The following is a 16,822-nucleotide window of genomic DNA, read 5'->3' as shown; positions in this document are numbered from 1 at the left end:
TAGTTATAAGAAACAACTGTTATTGCTGATTGCCTAGTAGCAAACCTGGCACTAACTACAGATTTTCATCTGTGGCGGCAGTGTTCAGATGTCTTTCACATGGATAATCTTCAAGAAGAGTTAGTCCTGCAATGAGTTTTCACTCAACAGCAGTGTACGAACTAATTTGTAATGTCTTAGTATATTAAAGCTGTATACCAGATCAAGTCTCAAACCAGGGACCACAGCCTTCTGCAGGCAAGTGCCCAAATGACTGAGCTATCCACCCCAACTAAATTATCATCCTCACAGCTTTCCCTGCACCAGTAAGTCTTTGTCTACCCTTCCAAATTTCACACAGATTTTCTTCTTTATATTTTAGGATTAGCACTCCTGGAAGCTGGAAGAAAGGATACTCCAGAGAAATGGCTTTGCCACAGCCTGGGGGATTGTTTCCAGAATGAACATTATCCATGCAGTGGAGTGTGCATTGACTTGAAACTTCCTGGCACATTAAAACTAGGCTAGGCCATGGCAATGCAAATTCCCCAAAATATCCTTTCTTCGAGGAGTGTTAAGTCCCTAAAGGTATGCAGAAGAACTTCTGTGAAGTCTGGAAGGCGGGCGAGGTGTCATTCATGGGTGTAAAGCAGATCCTCACTTGTGCTTGAACAGCTCAGTCAGTGGAGCACTTGCTCGCAAGATGCAACTCTCCGAGGTTCCAGTGCCTTTCTGGCGTACAGTTTTAATCCACCCAGAAGTTTTAAATGTAAGTCCATTTCTTAAATCTCAAAAATGAAGGACACTCATACAACTCATTTGCCGATTTCCATCAGCAATAAAACATCCAAACCAAGAATTTAACTACGGTAATTTATTGCTCATTTTGAATGATAAACTTAAAATTGCTGTAAAAATCAGCAGCAACAAAATGAGTCTGTAACTCAATCTGATTTGGCTTATGACTCTGTGCAACAGTAACAATGTAACAAACAAAATTTTGTCGATACCATCAGAATTTTTGTTCCACCTTCAGAAATTTTCCCTTGACGTTGTGAAACACAAACTTACAAAATCTCATATGTGCACCACAAAATAAATATGCAAAGCAGAAATGAAATTTCTGTTTGCAGAAACTGACAACTTTTCTGCGTACAAAAAAGATTTAAAGATTTATTGCCATGGCCTAGCCAAGTTTTAATATGCCAGGAAGTTTCAAGTCAATGCACACTCCACTGCATGGAGAATGTTCATTCTGGAAACAAAGATTTAATGAGAAATGGATAAAAACTGCAATTCCTAAGGAGTCAGCACTTCGATATGACAGTGGCTATAGTCAACAAACCTGAAAGGACTCATTGTTATTGAGACTGACTTTATTGCAATAAATAAAGATATGATCAAGATACAAAAATCAAACGGTGACACACTGAACAGAGGACTAGAGACTAGACTGTGCTACTAATAAGAAAAATTATGACAGAGAATCAACTATGACAAATGAAGACACTGAATATTAATGGGGATTGGAAAACACCAGAAGGCAGTATGTGAAAGTTGGACAAAAATGAGCGTTTGCGTCATTGCCTGGGAGGCCCCTTACGGGGCAGGTCCTGCCGCCTTGGTGGGGCCTTATTACATTCGACACCACATTGGGCGACCTGCACACCGGATGGGGATGAAATGATGATGAAGACAACACAACACCCAGTCCCTGAGCAGAGAAAATCCCCAACCCAGCCGGGAATCGAACCCGGGCCCGTAGGATGGCAATCCGTCATGCTGACCACTCAGCTACACAGCTATCGGCGAAGCCAACAAGGAATGCAGTTCTACGTGTGGCTGAGACGACTAACAGTACGAAGATAAGGTGCAGTACAATGAGACTCTAGTGATAAATACTAAGGAAAACAATGGGACCTAAAAGAGACGGCGAGGGACAGATGTGAAAGGCTAGGAAATAACTATACCGGAGCAAGAGAATATTATTAGGAGATATCAAATTTAAAAGAGTAAGATTTGCAAGACATATGGTCGAGATGAATATGAATAGAATGACCTAACAGTTTGGGAAACAACTGGAAGGATAAGAGGAAAGAAAATGACCAACTGGGTTGTTGAAATCAGGGTGGAATGGTCTGACTTGAGTATCACGAGAAAGGATACAAACTCACCAGTGATGCAGACAACACAAGAGGACACTGGAGATCTCTGAAAAAGAATGGGAGATTAGAAGACAAAAATTAAAAAGTTGGGGGAGAAGAAGAAAAAATGCAATCCAAGAAAGAGCTACCTGTGGTCCTACAGAAGCCACCAATGGAAGAAGTAGTATACGAATGATTAGTTACCTCTTTCTCCACCCCCTCCCCCATAATTTTGGACTGCTGTTATGAACAATACACTCTTTACATTTTCACACATCAGATACATGCTTCAGTTTCCGATGACAAAATTCTTTATCATCCATTCATTTACCAAACGTTTCTGAACCACATGGCAAAGTCAAAACTGTCCGCTTTACAAGTTCTTGTATTTGCAAAGCTATCTTCAATTCAAATATTGGCTTGACCACAGCAGTATTTACTGGGCATGGCTTTACTGAAAAAGAAACACCATTGGCTTATCTTCCTCCGACTTCGGCACTGAATTACCCAGCCAGTTATAGGAGTGGGCATGGTCTTACTGAAAAAGGTAGCCCTTTGCGTACCTTCCTCTAACTTCGGAACCAAATTACCCATCCAGTCACAGGAGTGCCATCAGTTCAATGGTTTTTCACATTACTAAATTATTGTCAGAGATGAAAGAATCAACAAACGACAGAAAATATCTGAAAACTGACATATTTGTAGTATGGCGCTCTCCCCTTAATCACTGAGCCTCTTACGCATTCTCAATTATTTGTAAATCCATCACCTGTTGTGGTACAACATTTTAATAATAAAGACAGTAATGCCTTCTCTCTCAACACTGATAATTAATGGAATTTTTCTACTAGTGTGATCAAAGGTTGTTTCTTTGAGTTCTACTAACAAATTAATTGTTCCATTAGTTCTCTGGAACAAAGCTGGGATGTCATATCTTCTATGTCTTAACACTTTGGAGTGCAGCCACTTAGAAGAATATTGAGCCTAGGAAACAAGCCATGTAAGCTGTCCTGTAAGGCGTTACTGACTCAGCTTTAATGGACGTATCTTCAAGGGTAATATACGCTAAAAAGGACCAAGCTTCAAGATTTGTTTTTCACATTTACTTTAGTTCTTTGATAAGTTACAAATTTTACAATAAAGGTGACAGAAAGTATAATTATCCTCCCAAGAAAAAAAAAGTATGAGGTGAGTTATTGAGGAATTTCCTTCTCCTGAGCTTCCACAATTCCTTACTCAAGAAATGTGACACATTTATGGTAGAATTACAGCAAACTGCAAAACTTTACGAGTACACGCGCAAAATTACGTCAATGTGGTCATATTGGCTCAGCCATTCGCAACAGCAATTGTTACGTTTCCTCGAGCTTCTTTTGAAATAATCCTAGAAATTGACAACAGAAGGCCACACTAGTTGAGGGACAGATAGTGAGACACCTGTACATTGTTCTCATGCAAAATGAGTCCAGTTTCTGAGAGAGAGGTGGCTCGCAGATTGAGAAAATCCCAGCCCAGCCAATACTTGAGCGCGGTCTTTTTAACACAAAGCTATGCTCAAGCTTGGTCTCTGAAGTGTTACCTGAAGACTAACCAGTTAAAATGATGGAAAAAAATATGGATTCCAAGCAGCACATCCAGAAAAATAGAATTATTGTATTAACACACCATTTGTTTTAACCTGGAAGATTTAGCAGTCACCCTGAAGTCCATAAAAAAGCAGTTTCAAAAATTTGTTTATCAATTTGAACTTTGTTCATTCATTACACCTTACTACATAATATTCCATTAACAGGCATGTGCTATCTTGGAGAAACTAAATAGAAACCACTCCCTTCATAACATATTCAAATTTCCATTTGAACTATTTAGGCAAAGATTTTATTAATTATTTTACTTACAGTAGAAGGGGTGATGAGAAAATGACAGGAGTTGAGTCTTCAATGTGTGGAGTTATAACTGGCAGAGTACTCCTCCTCTTCCAAATGGGAAGTCTGAAAATATACATTCAAATCAAACTGTGAGTTACAATGAAAAAAGTGTACAGGCTGAACTTAAGTATGTATGAATTATTGCCAGAAAAATCTTAGTACACAGGTATCTCACACAGTGTGAATAATAGACTGGTTCTGACAAAGTAGCGTTGCTCAAAATTACTACACGGCACTGAAATATGTATGACTTGTAGACAGCAGAAAACTGCACTTTCGAGAGGAAGATGACAGTAGGAACTGTGAAAGTAAGAGAACATAGCTGAATTGCCAACTTGGTCAAACGGCAATGTTTACTGCTTCTACTATTGTTGTGCGTGAATGTAACACAGTGGACAGATCCCAGCTTACTCATGTTTTGCATGCCTTCTGCTATGAACAGATCTGAAGACAACTCACATTTTCTACTACACACGCTGTCTGTGGATGTCATCTGTTGTGATGCTTCTGAACTACTTCATCTATTTAAACATTTACACCAGTCGTCAAAGTATGAAACTTGATTGCTTTCATGCACTTTTTTCTTATTTAAAATTCTGATTGTAGTTTGATGTTTCAAATAGTTACTATTTTCATCTTCAAGTTCCTCCTGCCTTTGGAGATGGCCCTATTCAGAAAACAGAAGGAAATGGAATGAATCTGAAATACTTTCAGAAGTTTTTGATGTAGATGTTTCTAGCGAGAACGAAGATTCAGACGACAGTGTGAATGAATGTTTCTATGGTTGTGAAGACAATTCTAGTGACAGCGACATCATTAACCTGTTAAGAAGTGTAAAGTGACCATTTGTTCAAGTTATTCTGAAAATAATGATGAACGTAATTCTGTTCTTGTGAAGGATTCATTTTGTCATAACATCAACCCTTTCACAACAGCACTGGTGTCTCACTTGAGCACTGGTTATGCCAGTGCACGAGTGAGACTTGGACGACATCTTGAAAGCATTAAGCAATAGTTTGGTATCACAGGTTGGGCTACTAGACAAAGAACAAAAACAAAATAAAAAAACACAAAAGATAATAAGGTGTACCAATGAGAATAACTTTCTGCAAGGGGCACATGTTACTACTGTTAACTTTCACTGTTTCATGACAATCCTTCTGCTACAAACAATGAAACTGACTCACTTTCGACCTGGCAGTGGTTCTGGAAGCTGTGAGTCACCTGTCTTCACAACTTTCTTCACAGGCAAATTCCAGGATGTATGAGATGGCACATGAAGTTTCTTGACAGTTGCAGGTTTAAGTGACCCCTGAACAGATGCAGAATTATACTGAGCATCCAGAAGCTTTGTCAGTACTGACATGCTCATCACTTTTGCTGCTGAATACAACTTTGAGTGTAGCTCATATCTGAACTCTAGGCGGCCGGTATACATGAAGCTGCAACAGAGAAGTGTAATCTTTAACATAATAAACATCACAGGTAGTAGCAAGAAATACACATTCTCTACATAATAAAAGTGATTAAGTAGTACCTACACCATAAAATGTAAACTTTCATGGCCAGAAATATCACAGTTAATAAAATGTTCCACACTATTACGCCATGGTCGAATGGATTTAACATTAAAACCCAACATTTTGTACCCACCTGCTGATAAAAAAAGAGAAGCACCCAGAAGATGTGGTCAGATGTCAATGTAACTTCGTAAATGATTGAGAGTTGCAATTCTTTGTGACAGATAGAATGGCCATTCGAGTGCATCAGTGTTGTTCATATTTAATGTTGTCACCAGGCCTGGTAGGAAATATGGGAGTCTCTCCTAAATGTTGTCAGGCATATTTTCTCTAGCGTTTTGGCAGATAGATGCAATTTCATTTTTGCAATATATAACTGGAGCCAATCCAAACAAATACTGGTTATCATGGCTTTCATGTGATGCCTGGTGTGTAGGGGAAAAGTTGTATTGTTTCCTGTTAGAAACAAAATTATTTTTAAAATGGAATGTTATACGTCCGTTCAATATGGTGGTCCCAAATGAGTATAGTGCGACATTTGTTTCATCAATAAGTAATAAAGCAACAATAAAATGTGAAGAATAATCAGCACTCCAGCGGCGACTGAGTAGCACTGCTGCTTGGTGGTAGCAGTCAGCATAGACAGGGCACTGCTGTCGCTACTCAAATACGGTTCATTCTTCGCGTTCCAGTTTCCCCGTTAACACATATCGATAAAAAGGATATCGCACTTAACTGATCTGGGGCTGCTGTATGGCATGAGTTTGTAACACTCTTCTTTAAAAATCATTTAGATTGTAATGGGAATTACAGAACCTCTAAGCTTTCTGTTGACACTGGGTGTCACATGAAAAATGTGATGACCAGTATTTGTTTGACCTGACTCCAGTTACATACTACAAAGACAGAATTACAAATATCACACAAACTTATAGGAGAGGCATGCGGTATGAGGGGTGTGAACAGTGACACATAATGAGTGATCACTTTGAAAAACATGGAGATGCCTTGTACATGTGTGAGATGGTATTATCAACACTTGACAGAAATCGAAAGAGGACTCATTGTGGGTGTCTATTTGGCTGACTCATCAAATCACGCAACATCCAGATATATAGGACATTTGGATGTGATAGACATGTATATGTGAGAGACGTATGGATATGACAGTGGCCCAATGTTGGACTGCATCAAAATGTGGGGGTTGGCATACTCATCGTCAACACTCCAGTACACGACATCTGGCCACCAAAAGGGAGGATCGTCACACTGTGCACCGATCACATTGTAATCCCTTCACATCTGCACCTGCCATCCGAGAACAAGAACTGGACTCCCTGAAATATTCTGTGTTATGCTGCATCGCTGGCTGAAGACTAGAAGTAGCTGGACTACAGAGTTACCATCCCACACACTGCACTGCACCACAGCTTTGCTGGGGTAATAAACAGTTCCTGCATCAATCAGAACAACATCACAGAGGAGGAAGGGGTCATCAACCCGAAGTCCAGGCACAATCAGCAAGAAGGTGTATTCTGAGTGCAGGTGCACTCATTCGGAATGCTAACAAAGTGGAAGATGCCAGCCAGCACTCCTGAAGCCAAAGGTATGAAATCTTGATACCTCTGACAAGGCTTCTGCAGGAGCTGACTATGCAGGAAAACCCGGGCAAATGAAGCCACCACCGCCCAATGGTGATGCCCAACCACTCGAACCTGCAATGAGTTTTGGGTTGGAAGAGCTGCTGCTGGAGAAATACTAACCAGCCAGGTCACACATACAGCCCCCAAATTGCACTCTCATCCTCAGATTTTCATTATACCCAGTAATAACCAGGTGTGAACCCCAGCTCGTGACTACAAGACAGGGATCACTTGCAGCACAAGGTGACTCACTCATCTCCCGTCCGCAAACTTTGCCACCAGCAGCTACAGGCTCCCGCCTGAGCCGAGGTCTGCGTGCGGTGAATTTGGAGCCTCTGCTCCATTGAGTCACATGCTGGATGACTACTGGCTCTTGCTGGCCATCTCCTCAGTGGGCCAAGAGTTCAAGCCTGGCTCAGTTTGTTGCCTACCTACAATGTTGCTGCCATATGGCCTGTGTGGGCCTACTACACAGTCACTGACCACCACCCAGTGCAGGAACACACAATCGTCATCTATGTTAATGCATGTAATTTAATCCTGCCTGCCACCTGGTGCTGCTCCCATGTCTGCGATCAAGAGGCTACTGCCGACGTCCACACTAGCTGCTGTTAACACTGCAATGCAAGTGACTGCGTTTGGAGTGGTTCCGTGACCTGGAGGTATGGCCTCCTGATGTACGATGTCACACTGTGTTCAATGATGAATCGTGGCTCTGTGCTACTCTGGATGACCATCATCAATGAGTATGGTGGCGACCTGGGAGAGGTCCTGTAATTCCAACATTTTGAAGAGGCATAGAACGTTTCATCATGCGAGGAGCCATCAGGTATGACTGCAGGTCACTGTTGGTAGTGACTGAGCGAATTATGACGGCACAACGATACACCGAGGGCCTCTTGTGAAAATGAATGACGCTATGCACTTTGCATTTGGAGGGATTTTCGATGGGAGTGGCTGTTTCAGGTTACAGAACGAAGAGGTGTGACCATTTGGCAACAAACCGCGCGGCCTCTTGTGATAATTTGAACCTACCTCTGTTTTAGTGTGACAGAGGCAGTAAAACAATCATTCTTCCCATGCTCCGTACGTGAATGGGGCAGGAAGAAACCCAAATAACTGGTACAATTGGACTTACCCTCTGCCATGCACTTCACAATGGTTTTCGTAGTACAGGTGCAGATGTACATCTCTCTTCTCACTTTCCAGTTCTACCTCATTTCTTTTCCTTCCTGTCCAACTTAATGTCAGTATCCTTTCCCACATGCACATGTATTTTACTTCTACTCATATAATATTCTGTCAAGCTACAATCAACAGGCAATGTGTTTTAGTATTATATTCAAAAGCTTTTGATATTGTCCACAGTTTGTTGCTTGGACTTTAGCAGTATCATGAGAGATAAGCATAAAGTGCTGCCACCAAAATGACCACATTTTACAGTTCTGCAATAGCTACTTTCGACTATTTGACTAATTGAAAGTACTCCGTTTAGGGTCCTGTACCATCTGTGTAATTGGCCCTAAAGGTCTGAGGCATCCTGCAGAGATGAATAGTTCTGTGTGTGGCATTTGGGTGAGAATGCAATCTCACCTAAGACTTAGATCAATAATGGAGAAATAGAATATGAAATGGAAAAACAGAAAATTATTTTACTGCATAATTACTGTTACCAAAATCATATCCCAAAACTTCAGAATACAAAAACAATTAATGATAAAAACTGAAAAATTATAGTTCTTACTAAATAAACCCTTCATTTCTGCTATAAAGCAGTTTTCTACGTCTATTACACTCTGTAAAACTTACTTTATAATTGGAACGACGACCTCTGGATCCATGTCCTCTGGCATTCGTAATAAATGGCTGCCTGGAGGATTCTCTTTCTCTAAAAGTTGGAAGTACTCTGTACATGCATAAAGCACAACACGATGCACCTGTAATGTGTGTTTAGAACTTATTAAAATACATAAATGCTGTACAACTTCAATCAGGAGGTGTATTTAAGTACAAACTTAAATTATAGTTCAAGAAAAGATGAGTCAACATACATAGTTGTTGTTGTAGTCTTCAGTCGGAAGACTGGTTTGATGCAGCTCTCCATGCTACTCTATCCTGTGCAAATTCTTCATCTGGCTATAACTTCTGCAACCTACATATTTCTAAATCTGCTTACTGTACTCATCTCACGGTCTCCCTCTAAGATTTTTAGTGCCACACTTCCCTCCAATACTAAACTGGTGATCCCTTGCTATCTCAGAATGTGTCCTATCAACCAATCCCTTCTTTTAGTCAAGGTATACCACAAATTTCTTGTCTCCCCAATTCTGTCCAGTACATCCTCATTAGTTATGCGATCTTCCCACCTAATCTTCAATGTTCTTCCATAGCACCACATTTCAAAAGCTTCTATTCTCTTCCTGTCTAAACTGTTTATTGTTCATGTTTCACTTCCATACATGGTACTCTCCAGACGAATACCTTCAGAAAATATTTCCTAACGTTTAAGTCTACATTCGACGTTAATAAATTTCTCTTCTTCAGAAATGTTTTTCTTGCCACTGGCAGTCTACATTTTATATCCTCTCACCCTCAGCCATCATTAGTTATTTTGCTGCCCAAAACTCACGGGTCATTCCATACCAAGTGGTCCAAGAAAAAAATAATTGGTTGCTTGACCATCTCAGAAAAATTATATATTTGCTGGGTTCCCCAATGTTTATCAGTCACGAAAATGTTTTTTTTTTTTTTTTTTTAATTTATTATTTTGAAATGGTGGCCATATTTGTTCCAGGCCGCATGCTTTTTTTTTATTAGCAAGCATCTACATTTTTTACAGTTATTCAGTAGTGGATTGTCCTAAGCCTTTCAGACAAAATGCATTTAGTTCAACACACTCTGGGCTACAAATTAAAACATCATTATCACTTAGCTGAATGTATTCTTTAATATATTTTTAATAGTTCAAAGTTATCAGCGACAAATAAAAAAAAACTCAGTTTTTGAACAGTAGTTTTCCAAAGAAAGATTAATTTCTCAGCTTTAATATTTTTTCTGCTATAACACTGTATAGTATAGTTACTTTATTTATATAGAGTATCAATGTTGAGCAGCTTACACTTAAAAAATACACTATTTTAAAAAATGGATTTTTTAAAATTTTTCCATTTTGTGGCCTGCAATATCTTTGTTGGGGGACCACATAAAAATCTGAAAATTTCACAGTCAATAGTCCTTTATGATATAAACTTCAATATAAATTTCAACTTTGAGATTCAATTGGAAGTTATGGAAACAAAATCACAAAAATGAGTCAAAAATACATTTATTAACATCTGCTATATCTACGCTTATGGAATAAAATATATCAGTTACAGTATACAGGGTGGTCCATTGATCGTGACCGGGCCAATTATCTCACGAAATAAGAGTCAAACAAAGAACGAAACTTGTCTAGCTTGAAGGGAGAAACCAGATGATGCTATGGTTGGCCCGCTAGATAGCGCTGCCCTAGGTCAAACGGATATCAACTGAGTTTCTTAAAATAGGAACCCCCATTTTTTATTACATATTCGTGTAGTACGTAAAGAAATATGAATGTTTTAGTTGGACCACTTTTTCCGCTTTGTGATAAGTTTGCACTGTAATAGTCACAAACGTACATGTACGTGGTAACACGCAACATTCCGACAGTGCAGACGGTATTTGCTTTGCGATACATTACCCGTGTTAAAATGGACTGTTTACCAATTGCGGAAAAGGTCGATATCATGTTGCTGTATGGCTTTTGTGATCGAAATGCCCAACGGGCGTGTGCTATGTACGCTGCTCTGTATCCTGGACGACATCATCTCAGTGTCTGGACCGTCCGCCGGATAGTTATGTTATTTAAGGGGAGCCGGAGGTGGTCAAATCCAAAATATTACGATTTTTTTTTTTGCTACCGAAAATTAATTGGAACATTCCTCTTTAATGTAAACTTTGAATTATTGTTCTACTCGCCCTAGAAGTGGAGTTATTACCATTTTCCCCCATGCCTGCAGAGGAAATGGGCGGCCGCTGAATGCATCTAACACCCTCTCGTGACTTCCTGGCGAACTGCTTGGGATTTTCTCAGCCTGTTACGCATACAGCGCCTTATGTTACGCATACAGCGAGTGTGCAAGGGTTGGCTACATTGTTTTCTGTGACAAATGAAGTGCTAAGAGCGCGGAACATCGTCTCTTTGCTGTTTACCGTTTCGAATTAGTTCAGTGTTGCGCTTGTTGTTGGTAGTATTATACTTCTTGTGTAAAGCGTTGTTCTGGTTACGATGCCACGTTTTAGTAACAGTGTATATAAGAAGAGGAAGAACGTAGGGAAAAGAAAATTAACACTAATACCAAGTTGCGATACTACAATTACTGAAACAGTGCGTTTTTCTGCTAAGCAACACATGGCCGGCCATAGCCCTGTTGACATCTTCTAGCAAGAAGCTGACTGGTGGAAGTGACAGATTTCGTGAATATGTTAGTGACAGTGATGAGATTAACGAAGTACTGAATATTGGATTATTATCTTCTGTGCTGAAAGAAAGTGTTCTGTGCAAAATGTGTTCAAGTGTAGGAGTGGGACTAGAGATAACAAAGCACTTTGGTTTAGCTTGTGAGATGAAGATAATCTGTGCATGTTGCAAGTATCAAGTGACTTTCTACAATTCACATGCCAGTCTCTTTGGTGAAAATGGACGATCTAGAGTGTTTGATGTGAATGTTCGACTTGTGTACGGTCTTTGATCCATTGGAAAAGGGTCTGCTGCTGGTAAACTGTTTTGTGGTATTATGAACTTGCCATCGCCTCCAAGCAAATTTGGGTACTACTGTGAACTGGTAGGATCCTCTGTTGAAGATGTGGCTTTGAAAACCATGAAGGAAGCAGTGGAGGAATCTGTAGAAATGAACGGTGGTTCTAGGGATTTGGTAGTGGCATTAGATGGTTCCTGGCAAAAGAGGGGTCATAAATCCCTGAATGGGGTTGTAACTGCTACTTGTGGTGATAGTGCAAAAGTGATAGATGTTGCAATATTATCAAAACATTGTAGGTGCAAAAATAAAATCAAAGGAGAGCACAGTGGAACCTGTGAGGCAAATTTTAGTGGATCAAGTGGAGCAATGGAAGTGGATGGAGTGAAACAAATTTTTGAACGTTCAGTTCCCAGATACAACGTTAGGTACAAATACTACCTTGGGGATGGTGACTCCAAAGGTTTCAAGACTATAGAGGAACCATATGGAACCATATGGAAATGAATTTGTAGTTGAAAAGTTGGAACGCATTGGGCATGTGCAAAAGCGTATGGGTGCACGGCTTCGAAGGCTCAAACAAACTTTAGGTTCAAGTACGCTCAGTGATGGAAAGACAATAGGAGGGAGAGGCAGGCTTACTGATGAGGTGATTGAACATCTACAGAGATACTATGGGTATGCTATAAGGCAAAATACTAGTAATGTTAGTGACATGCGGAAAGCAGTGTGGGCATTGTTCCTTCACACTGCCTCTTCCAATGAATACCCCAACACAGCCTGTGCCCAAAAGATTCCTGGTGCAAATATAATGCAAAAAAGGACTACGATCACAAACATGGTTTGCCAGCAGCTGTGATAAATGCTATAAAACCAATTTTTCATGACTTAGCACAGCCAGAATTGTTACACAAATGTCTACACGGAAAGACGCAGAATCCTAATGAGTGGGTAAACAATTTGATTTGGAAAGTGATTCCTAAAAGGGTGTTTGTAAGCACAAAAACACTGCACTTTGGCATTTATGAAGCAATAGCAACCTACAACCAAGGGAACAGTGTGAAGTGTGAAGTTCTGAAGGCATTAGGATTTACAGCTGGGGTGAACACTGTACGAGCACTAAGAAATATTGACAGAGAAAGGATAAGAGGAGCAGAAAGAAGAGAAAGGCATATGAAGTATGATGGAACAACAGGCCAGAAAAGAAGACAGAAGAGGAAGCTTTTGGAGGATGAAGAAGAAGACCCTGATAATCCATCCTATAGTGCAGGAATGTATTGAGAAACTTTGACAGCCATTTCCCGTAAATTAGAATTTTTCGAATATAAGGAACATTTTCTCAAAATCCACTCAAGCTAGAGAGATGAAATTTTTATACAGCACTCCTAGTGGTCAAACTTACATTGTAACACAGCCATTTGGCAATATGTTGAGTAGTTTCATTTCAGTTTAATTATAAAGCAATTATTTGTAAAAAAATTTGGGTCATTAATTAAAAAAAAATTGGAAGTAAACTAGAAATGATACTCCAAAATCCCTCTGTCATAACTGCAATACTAAACCACTCTATATGTAAAAAAAAATAAAAAAAAATTCAAATTTTTCTATTTGGTAGTTTATTCATAAATGTTCCTCAAACTTAGTGATTTTAACATGGGCAGCATAGGCACCTCCGGCTCCCCTTAAGGAAACATGAAGTGTTCAGCCACATGTAAAATGTCAACCACGACCTGCAACAAATGATGATGCCCAAGTAGGTGTTTTAGCTGCTGTCATGGCTAATACGCACATCAGTAGCAAACAAATTGCGCGGGAATCGGGAATCTCAAAAAAGTCTGTGTTGATAATGCTACATCAACATTGATTGCACCCGTACCACATTTCTATGCACCAGGAATTGCAAGGCAACGACTTTGAACATCATGTACCGTTCTGCCACTGGGCACAACAGAAATTACGGGACGATGACAGATTTTTTGCACGCGTGCTATTTAGCGATGAAGCGTCATTCACCAACAGCAGTAACGTAAACCGGCATAATATGCACTATTGGGCAACGGAAAATCCACGATGGCTGCGACAAGTGGAACATCAGCAACCTTGGCGGGTTAATGTATGGTGTGGCATTATGGGAGGAAGGATAATTGACCCCTATTTTATTGATGGCAATCTAAATGGTGCAATGTATACCGATTTCCTACTTAATGTTCTACCCATGTTACTACAAGATGTTTCACTGCTTGACAGAATGGCGATGTACTTCCAACATGATGGATGTCCGGTACATAGCTCGCGTGCGGTTGAAGCGGTATTGAATAGCATATTTCATGACAGGTGGATTGGTCGTCGAAGCACCATACCATGGCCCGCACATTCACCGGATCTGACGTCCCTGGATTTATTTCTGTGGAGAAAGTTGAAAGATATTTGCTATCATGATCCACCGACAACGCCTTACAACATGCGTCAGCGCATTGTCAATGCATGTGCGAAAATTATGGAAGGCGAACTACTCACTGTTGAGAGGATTGTAGTTACATGTATTGCCAAATGCATTGAGGTTGACGGACATCATTTTGAGCATTTATTGCATTAATGTGGTATTTACAGGTAATCATGCTGTAACAGCATGTGTCTTCGAAATGATAAGTTTGCAAAGGTACATGTATCACATTGGAACAACTGAAATAAAATGTTCAAACGTACCTACGTTCCGTATTTTAATTTAGAAAACCTACCTGTTACCAACTGTTCGTCTAAAATTGTGAGCCATATGTTTGTGACTATTACAGCGCCATCTATCACAAAGCGAAAAAAGAGGTCCAACTAAAATATTCATATTTCTTTACGTACTACACGAATATGTAATAAAAAATGGGGGTTCCTATTTAAAAAAACACAGTTGATATCCGTTTGACCTATGGCAGTGCCATCTAGCGGGCCAACCATAGCGCCATCTGGTTTCCCCCTTCAAGCTAGACAAGTTTCGTTCTTTGTTTGATGCTCTTTGTGAGATATTTGGCCCGGTCACGATCAATGGACCACACTGTATAATTTCATCATATCTATGTTAACTTAATTTTTTTATTGAAAATAAGCCTACTAATTACATTATATTGTTCTCTTCCTATTTGTTTTTAGTACATTGCTCATTGAACATTTGAGAAATTTGTTCACTCAGTTTGGATGTTAGATCATAAGTTCACCCAGTCACAGTTGTAAAGTTCCACGGTAGACAGCTTCCTTAGTACATTTTTAAGTGGCATCCAAACTTGATCCTACTTAATTTTTTTAAAGATGTCCTTGGTCCTGGAGGGTGATAAAATGCAATATGTACATCTTGGTTTTGACAGTCAATATTATCAACTTTGCCAGTCCACCACTGTTCATTGTAAACACAAGCTACTACGTCTTTATTTTGAAGAACCAGTTGTACAAGTTTCCCACACTGATGAAGATCACTATCCAGTGAAGTTGATGTGATCTTACACTCCAGTAAGTTGTGTGAATGGGGTACAAATCAATGAAAAGATCGAGTGCGTTTAATCTTCTGACAAGTGTTGTACCTTTCCTTCAAGACACTGCCATAGACTTCTTGTATTTCCTCACATTGTACAAAAACATAAGTAATTCCTTTGATATGTTTTTTACAGAATTCAAACATTTCTAGAACTGTTATGATATGATTGTCATCAGTCCGCTGCAGACTTGCTTTTGTGACAGCTCACTTTGTTCTACTCCCGACACCATCACAAGAATTCTTCCCATGGCATAAAGCAAAAAAGTGCCATTCTACAACAAACCCAAAATCTTCTTTATGAAAGGAGATATTAATAATTTTTGTTTGTTTTTATATTAACTTGCTGCCCCATCCGAAATGTAAATCAGTTTCTTTATGGAAGGGTGGTGTTGTTTAATGTAGTTTGTTACTTTTAGTTTAAAAATGTGCACTGCTGTAGTGTTGTGTTCAAGGTAGTCACTTACGACACAAAAGCTGTGGCTCATTTGTTTACCCAGTGCAGCCCTTGTACTTCATCTTGAAGAACAAAGGAATAATTTTCCGAAAAGTCAGCAAGAACTAAGCATTCATCAGCTGCCAAGGTTTGCTTTTTGTCTTTCAAAAATTTACTTTGAGATTTTGCAATAAAATGATGCATTTTCAGATTTTCAAGGTTATCCACCAACACTTCAAAAAACTCTTCTTGTGATTTTATGACTGTCACCATTTCAGTTCTGTCTTGTGTCACCCGTTGTTTGTATTTTATATTGTCAGGCATCAAATCGTCTTCGGATTCTTCAAACATGTCAAGTAAGGCTTGTTTTCTTGGAGAATCTTCACATTTTCCCTTGATCATACAATTGTAACAGTCAATATTGCATACCATAACTTCCAAAAGGTCTTTATAGTCAACTCTAAGATTGGCCCCATCTATCATCAACTTTACGTTCTGATGATACAAACAAATACAAACATTATGGGTGCCAGATGCCCCTGCAACAATACACCATCTTGGTCTCAACTCGCAAAACTTTGATCTTCCAATTTTCATGTCAGGATTTTCTTTTTTAAATTTAGTGAACAGTTCATTTAAATTACACAATATTAGCCTTTTTTGTCTTTGAATCTTAGAACCATTTTCTTTCACAGAAACAGTCTTTTTTGCCAGACATCAAACAACTGTTACTGTCATCATCATAATACTTAATAACTTTATTGATTGTGTTTTCATCTACCAAATTAGAGGCACTTTTCTTTTAGTAATGCTGGTAAAATTCCGTTGTTTTACTAATTGCCTTGTTAACTTAACAAGACATTCTGACACTTTA

At 39.3% G+C, this 16,822-nt stretch overlaps 1 protein-coding gene across 2 annotated transcripts in view; it reads right to left on the bottom strand.

Annotated features, from left to right (window-relative positions):
• The window catches only part of LOC126198738 (uncharacterized), a 110,629-nt gene that overhangs the window by 71,271 nt on the left and 22,536 nt on the right, over nt 1-16,822 (bottom strand). For both annotated transcript variants that reach the window (XM_049935276.1, XM_049935275.1), the window contains exons 3-5: nt 9,024-9,151; nt 5,239-5,493; nt 4,022-4,114 (exon numbers count right to left, since the gene is read on the bottom strand). In XM_049935276.1, coding sequence (XP_049791233.1) covers nt 4,022-4,114; nt 5,239-5,493; nt 9,024-9,151 — 476 coding nt within the window. The remainder of the gene's footprint in view (nt 1-4,021; nt 4,115-5,238; nt 5,494-9,023; nt 9,152-16,822) is intronic.

Source organism: Schistocerca nitens, chromosome 8 (assembly GCF_023898315.1).
Source record: "Schistocerca nitens isolate TAMUIC-IGC-003100 chromosome 8, iqSchNite1.1, whole genome shotgun sequence".
In the NCBI taxonomy this organism is placed as follows: Eukaryota; Metazoa; Arthropoda; class Insecta; order Orthoptera; family Acrididae; genus Schistocerca; species Schistocerca nitens.
The sequence above is the reverse complement of the archived record's forward strand: the minus strand, read 5'-3'. Positions and strand labels throughout refer to the sequence as shown.